The 7854-nt window shown below is 56.7% G+C and overlaps 1 protein-coding gene across 2 annotated transcripts in view; it reads right to left on the bottom strand.

Annotated features, from left to right (window-relative positions):
- The window catches only part of IQCA1 (IQ motif containing with AAA domain 1), a 137128-nt gene that overhangs the window by 19294 nt on the left and 109980 nt on the right, over window positions 1-7854 (bottom strand). For both annotated transcript variants that reach the window (XM_029933556.1, XM_029933557.1), the window contains one exon: window positions 2796-2882. In XM_029933556.1, the coding sequence (XP_029789416.1) occupies window positions 2796-2882 (87 nt within the window). The remainder of the gene's footprint in view (window positions 1-2795; window positions 2883-7854) is intronic.

Genomic DNA, 7854 nt, shown 5'->3' with positions numbered 1-7854 from the left:
CGGAGCTGGGACACTCCTCAAAGCCTGGAGGCGAAAGGGCTTCTCAGCGTGTTGAGGACCCGGCCAGGGACCAGGGTGCGGCCAGGAGCACAGGATTCCGGAGCGGGACCCCCCCCCCCCCGCCCTCCCCGGGGCAGGTTTCAGGCTGCGGCCTGGAGCATGGGGGGCGGTGAGGTGTGGCGGGTGGACCTGGGTGTGGCTGAAGCACTGACAGCACGGCTGGCACTCCGCGGAGTCCCCGCTGGGAGCGCCATCCAGACAGCGAGAAGCACTTGGCCTCTGCATTCACACACGCCTGCCTCTGGGTCCCAGCGCCATCCCCAACCAGCTGTGGCTCCTGGAGCCTCTGTCCTCTTATGCGAAACGGGGGGAGGCAGCCTCCTTCTGGGAGCTTCCCCCGTTCACAGCTGTCCTATGTGTCAGCCTGGGGTCCCCGCGCCAGGGAGCCTGGGTTCCCAGGGCGGAACCAAGCTCTGTAGCCGTCGCGGCCTGCCTGGACCTCTTTGCTTTGCTGCTGACGATGGGGTGGCCTTCATGCATCTCCCCACCCTGGGAGCCTTACCCGAAAGGCAGAGGGGGGGAGTAAATCGCTGTGAGGGAGACATTTTTCCGGGGGAGATTCTGGAATCCCGTAGACCCAAGACGCAGCCGCTGCAGTGGACGAGGCGACCTCCCGGATTCTTTGCAGGCGGACGTTCCTCTCTGTGCCTCGGTGCCTTGGGGCAGTTGGAGCCTTTGGGACAGAGGCTGGACCAAGGTGGAGGGCAGGCTGCTGCGTGTCCCCGGCACGCCGAGTGACCAATGGGACCAAGGGGAAGCTGGGTGGATGCCTCCCGGGTTCCTGTCCCCCGTGGACGTGGCTGCCGCGGTGGCTGGGCTTTCAGTGGTCACCTCAGGAGCAGCCGCCGATGCTCCAGGCGGCTCCAGGCCCGGGTGGCTGAGGCACGTGTGAGCGGAAGTCAGAGTCCGGGTGGGGGTGAAGGAGAGGACAGCCGGACCAGCGGGGGCCCCGGATTTCCAGGAAGACGGTGGGGGCGGCACGAGGGGCAGGCCCTGGACGTGGGGCCGAGCGTTCCCACGTACGGCTGGGGTCACACGGCTCGGGCCGTCCGGCTAGCCATGGGGACATTCTGCTTCTTGTCCGTCAGGTGTCCTGGGAGTTACCGGAGGGCCTGATCCACATGCTCTAGTGCAGTGACCTCCCCTGACGGACGGCAGACTCTTCTAATGCAGAGCTGGACGGGATTAAGGTCCGATCTGTTCGCTGCAAAGACTCTGCCACCAAAGGTCTTCATGTCCCGCTGGAATGCAGCTGGTCGGCGCCTGTGTCTGTGGGAACCGCAGCTGGTGCCGAGTCCGGCCATCAGCAGCAGTTGGGCCCCTACAGGCTCGAGGTCCGGAGACCGGGTTCCCGTCTCTCCCCTCTGCCGGCTGCCTGCCTTGCACAGGGGACGCGGCTGCTGAGCCCGTGTTTCATTCCCTGCCATTAGCCCTCCCCCCAGGCCTCCTCCTGCTGTCTTACAGGAGCATTTCTCCTTCGCCCTGTTCCCCACACTCGGGGGTGCAGGTGAGCCGACGGTGAGAACTACTCAGAGCAAGGCCACGGCCCGCGGGGGACACGGCAGAGAATGCAAGGGGCGCCTCTTGAACCCAGAGGCTGTGCTCTCTGGAACCCGCTAGGTAGGTTGAACTGGATGCTCAGAGAGGTTAAGTTACTTGCTCACAGACACACAGCCAGCTGAGATGAATGGCAGCGTGAGCCCAGAGCCCCCGTCTCCTCCTCTCCAGGCTGACGTCCAGTGGAAGCATGAGGAGCCCATGCTCATGATCAAGACAGAGTTTCTGGTGACGTCGGGAGTGTGACATCGGGAGTGTGACGCCTTGGGTCACACATGCCCTGCATGGTCGTTAGGTCTCTGATCCGGCTCCTAGTTAACTCCTTTCTTCTTCCCTTCACGGGTGGGGACTTTCTTCTATGTAGCTGCGTGGCCAGCAGAGGGAGCGGGCTCCCAGGTTCCGCTAACTCATGAATGAGTCCTCTTTAAGAGTTTCTAAAAATGACAGGGCAATCAAGGCTCATTTGGGGGGAAGAAAAGATTGAGCTTCCATTCTTTATCCAAATCAGCTTTACCTGCTAAAAATGATGTATAATACATAAGGATCCAAAGTGATTAAAATCCTTATGAATTTAATCAGAAATTCACCGTTAACCACTATTTGCTTTGGTGCAAATTGATGTGGAATAACAATGATGTGTATCTGCAATTTTTTTTTAACTTGTGGGAAATTTGCTGGTGATTTGTGGGGGGAAGTTCGGGGGAGGGGGGCCGCTTACAGGAGAGAAAAGAAGGAAGGAAGCATTTGAAAGCGGGCTCCCTGGAGGCCCGAGCGCAGGCACTTAGCCGTTCTCCAGAAGGTCTTTGTTCATACATTTCAGGCCCTTGCTATTTATTATTATGAACAATAGGAAATCCTAATAATAACTCCTCTGTGCGCCATTTGCTTTAACCGAGCAAAATTCTCTGGATTGTTTCTTACCTCTGAGTCACATGTTTGGGTCCAAAGCTCTCCCTGCCTCCTCCTTCCACACCTTCCTTCATTTTTTGGGTCTAAATTATTCCTCATCAAAGCAGTACTGAATTTTTTCAAATACAGACACGTATAAGGCAGAGAGAGACTGCCCCTTCTCCCCCTCCCTCCCTTAAAAAAGACCTTGAAAAGTGGAGACCGTTGCTGGTAAGAGGCCCCTTAGAGGAAAGAAAAAGCCAAAGGAAGAGACGCCCCAGGAGCCTTACCATCCTTTCCGCGCTGGGAACTTTCTTGTAGAAGGTTTTCTCCGTGTCTCCGACCCAGACCACCGAGGGCTGCAGCTGCCGGGCCACCTGCAAGGAGAAATGTACCTGTGTTTCTGTCTTGGTCCCTGAAGCGGCAGGACCTGAGGGCTCTCCGCTGCGACCCTGGCCCCCCCGCACCACAGGGCGGGCCCCCACCCTGGCCTCCTCTCCCACCTTTCGGGCAGGACCCCCCTGAGGTCCGCACATTGTGCTCTAGGACCCGGAGCCTGGATCAGTTTGGCTTGAAATAAACCAACAGTTTTCTGCTGCAACAAGATCAATGGGCATTTGGATCTCAGTTTTAATTACAGCCTACTTGCTGCCCCTGGGTTTATTCAGACCTGCTCTTCGTGAGAAAGGCCGTATCAGCACAAGGGCCCCCTAACGCCATTTGTTGGCCTCTGTGTGACTGCGCCTTTGTGGCCGAGGTTCTGCGGCTCGGAGCCTCTCCCCGTGGGCAGGGCTGCCCTGGGACTTACCGGGGGCCTGTGAGCGGCTGCCGCACGCCTCACAGTCCCTTCAAAGCGCCCCCACGACAGCAAAGTTCGGGCGTCTTTGCAGCTGTCTGTGCTTTGTCAAAACTGACAGACAAAAGCCCGCCTCCCACACAGCGAATGTAGCGTTATGTCCTCCTCGTTTTTGATGTATCTTAAAACCTCATTAAGGCAGCGGGTGTGATTTTTAACCAAGACATGCATTTAATAGATGTTGGAAAAGCCACGAGGCACACTGCGGCCGATTCCCCAGCGTTATGTACCTAGTGAAGCCGGTTACACAGGCTCAGAGACAAACGCCGATGGGACTCGGTCCTGGTGCCAGTGTCACACCTGGGCATGTGCTTTCACGGCCCCAGGCTCACCAGCACCTCAGAGAGGAAGCACGCCCCGTCCGCCACGGTGCGGAATGCATCAGTTCTTCCGCCCAGAGCCACAGCATGTAAGAATTCAGAATTGCAAATTGTAACCCAGTGCCTGGGCGGAGTGGTGGGCTGTGATGCGCACGGTGAGGGCCAGCATTGGTAAGCAGCCATGTGCCTGGCCAGGGCCTCCCGGGTCATACACGGCAGCACACTCACGGTCAGGGCCAATGCTAACCCGGCACGGGCTCGGCACGCCCTCCACCGAATACCCCGTTCGCGCCACGGCCCTATGAAGCCGGTACCGCGACGCTCAGCCAGGTTTACAGATGGGGAAACTGAGGCTGAAGGATGCTGAATGACCTGTCCAAGGTTGCACAGCTCAAAAATGGCTGAAGCAGGAGGCAAGACCAGGCTGCTGGCTGCAGAGTCGGCCAGACTCTTGGGCACCGTCTCCAGCTGTCCGTTCTCTGGGGTCCTCGCCGTGGGCCCCCCGACTTTACAAGGTGGCCTGCACCCTCCCCCGCTACAGACAGAGGGCGGGCTCCAAGTAAGCATTGTTCTGCTGAAAGTTATTCCTGGTCCAAAGCTTCCCTACTTCCAGCCCCCGAAGAAAATAAGAAAATGAGATACAGGGTTTTCCGCTTCTAAGAAAAGACACATTGTAGAATGACAAAGGCAAAACCTTATTCTTTTCACTCCCGCTTAAAAATCGAAGCATTGGAGCAGAAAGCACTGGAAGAACACGGCACTCGAGCCCTTGTCTCCCATCTTGGCTAGTGGCGAGCTTGACAACGGAGCGTCCACTCGGCCAGCGGAAGCCTTCCCGGGGTCGGCGCGCCTCATCCCTCCAATCCACGCTCCTCGAGGGCGCTGCGGATGTGAGCCCCCAGCCCTCGGAGCCTTCTGCTTCCAGCGAAGTAGGCTGTGTCGGTGTCCGTGATGTGCGGGAGTCTTATCGGCTTGGGACGGTTTTGAGATCAACAGTCACGCTTCCAGCATCTGGTTTACAATTGCTTTGGCCGCACCGGTCCACTGAGTGTGAAAGTCAACCGTTGTTCCCCGGACTCGCGTGTGCCTTCGGGGCTGGTGGGGGAATCCCATGCTCCCTGTGTTCTTCACCCGCACCTGGGAAGGAATGGCTTTGCCAGGACCGTCCACCTGCTGGGCACACAGGGATGCGGGGACCTTGGCACCTGCTGTGGGTACACGAGGATGCGGGGACTGTCCACCTGCTGTGGGGCACATGGGGATGTGGGGACCATCCACCTGCTGTGGGCACACGGGGATGCGGGGACCGTCCACCTGCTGTGGGCACATGGGGATGTGGGGACCTTGGCACCTGCTGTGGGGCACATGGGGATGTGGGGGACCTTGGTGCTAACGTGGTTTGGCAGGGTTCGGTTCTTACCAAAGGAAACAGACAACGTTTCTCCAGGGAGCTCTGTGACAATCACAATCAATGCAAGGGATGATCAGTGCAAAGTGGTCTCCAGGACATGACTTCTCCCTCGCTCGCTGAGTGCACACCATGCCGTGTTCGTCCCAGTGCCTCCATCTTTATACATTGGGTCACCGAGGCAGAGAAGGGGTAACATCCCCGGCCACCCCCACCCCTCCTGCCAGCACTGCGGAAATGTTGGAGTCAGTCTACCCGGAGTCAGACCCGGGTCTGCCTTTATTAATCAGGCGTCACCCTGCCCTGTCTCCATGGTAGACAAGATGCCCATTCCAAAGCCTCTCACTACCCTTGACCTGTTTCTTCCTCTACCCCTTTTCATTCCAGGAGGGGGAACTGCTGGGGTCCCTGGCCTCAAGGACCCGCCCATGGGGAGGGAGGGCAGCTTGTGAGGGTGGCCCAAGGAAAACGGGGTGTCAGCGAGGGCCACCAATGACAGAAAGAGGGAGAAGCGGGTGGGACAGGTGACCAGGAATGGAGACCACAGGTGAAGTATTAAAACACGCAGTCTGAAGGGGGTGGGGGTGGAGGCATCAGCCGTGCGGGGATGGGAACCCAGGGCGCAGGGCTAGGCGTGCCTTCGTGGGGCTGCTCGGGCCACAAAGGCGTCACAAAGGCTGTGGCCAGGCCCCGGAGTTTGCTCTTCTCCTGGAAGCTTTGGAGTCTGCAAGGGACTTTAATCAAGAACTGTGATCCTAGCTGCATTTTGGGAACATCCCTCTGGTGGGTGCGTGAGGCGTGGCATGCTGGGCGGCTGGGCCCGGGGTCCTGGGGATGGGGGCAGGCTCCCTAGCGGAGGAGCAGAGTGGGTGAGGCTGTGGGCGAAGACGCCGGTGGGGCAGGAGCGCAGCATCGGTAGAACAAAGGGCCCGGAAGGGAGAGCGGTCCCCGCAGCCCAGGAAGTCAGCTGTGCAGGAGGGGAGTGGGCAGCGCGCTGGGGCTGGTGGCCTAGGTGGGGTGTGGAGGGGACAGAAGCCAGGTGACAGGGGGCGGGAGGGTGAAAGGGTCAGAGGCAGGCAGGGAGCATTCTTTTAGAAGGACAGGGAGCCCGGGGACTGGAGGTGGTGTGGGACGGGGCGGAGGTCAGAGAGGCTGACCTTGGAGGGAGAGTGCCGTCCTTGCCCGGGAAGGGGGAGGGGGGTTGCCGGCCCAGGCCTGTGTCCGTGAGGCCAGGGGCGTTCACAGATACAAAAGGCAACGGTCCAAGCTTTGAAAACCTGGAAATTTGTGGAAACTTGGCCCTTCCTTATTGTTATTACAGAAGCAGTGCTCATTAGCAAAGTTTTCAGAATGCACATTCAGACACATAACAACACACTGTCTCCTCCGTATGAGCGAATCGTCAGCATGTCCCGCCTTCACACCCGTATTTGCCAAAATCAGATCATTCCTCATGCGCTGCTTTGCATTCGGTTTACCCAACGTGAAGTTTATTTCTCCAACAACATTTTAACGTGATGTCCCATCATTTATTGATCTAACCTTCTGATTCTGAATATTTGGAAGGCTTTTGCCTTCTAACGAAGTCAGACGGTGCTTCGGTGAGCTTTGGGGGCCCCTGATGGGTCATTCCCTTAGAACGAGGCCAGACCCGCAGCGGCTGGACCTCAGGGCTTCTGTTATTCTTGTTTCACCCACGTTGTCCGCGTGTCCTCCCAGAGGCCCTCTGCTCACACTCTCTCCGGCCGTGGAAAAGTGAGTCTGTTTGTCTACACCCCTCTCCTTAACGAGTATCAGCAATAAAAAACTCTTTGCCAATTTGTTAATGAAAAATGGTATCCTTTGCTCTTTTGATTTTCATTTATCAATGATAAGCCTTCACTTAAATTACCCACAGATAGTTCGAGGTCATGGGCAATTAGATGTAATTAATTCATAATTGAACTTTTCGGAAGTTGCACAGGATTGTTGCATGCAGCTGCCAGTAGGGGGCTCTTCAGTCCCATCAAATATAACGACAGGTTTCCAGTTATGTGTCAAATCTGGAATGAAGACCAATTTCCACCTACGTGTGCTTTTCCTAATTCTGGGAAGTTCTAGCAAACAATCAGGACTCATTCCATGTGAGTTTTGTGGCTTCAATCTCTTTTAATCTCTAAAGACTATTAAACACTCTCCATCAGAATCAGATTCTCTTGGGGTAGGATATAATGGTTCCACCGTGAAAGCTGGTATGGGCTTGGCACGCTTGAATTCCTAATATGATTTGCCCAAATGACTCCTGGGAGCCTTGGGAGTCCTGTCTGAAAGTGTCCTAGTTGGCTTGCTTTAGAGAAATGGATGAAAAACCAGCTTACTTTTTTCAGTGGATGAGTCTCAGTTTACCAAACTGAAGACACCCACCATCTCTCCATCCTTCCACCTGTTCTCCATCTATCCACCCACCCAGCCACCCACCCTATCTCCCTTTCATCTATCCATTCATCCATTTACCCCCACCATCCATCTCCATGCCCGCCACCCATTCATCTAGCCATCCATCTCCTCACCGCCCGTCCACACCCACCCTCCATCTGTCTGGCTACCTGTCCACCCTTCCTTCCTCGCTACCGTCTATTCTCCCATCCACCCACCCACACATCCTTCCATCTCTTTACCCTTCCGTCTTTAATCTATCCATCTATCTACCCATGTACCATCCATCCATCTCCTCACTCACCCACCTTCCCTTCCTTCCATCCATCCACCCATCCACCCATCCATCC

Source organism: Suricata suricatta, chromosome 3 (genome assembly GCF_006229205.1).
Source record: "Suricata suricatta isolate VVHF042 chromosome 3, meerkat_22Aug2017_6uvM2_HiC, whole genome shotgun sequence".
In the NCBI taxonomy this organism is placed as follows: Eukaryota; Metazoa; Chordata; class Mammalia; order Carnivora; family Herpestidae; genus Suricata; species Suricata suricatta.
Note: the sequence above shows the minus strand (reverse complement) of the source record. Positions and strands in the feature narration are given on the sequence as shown.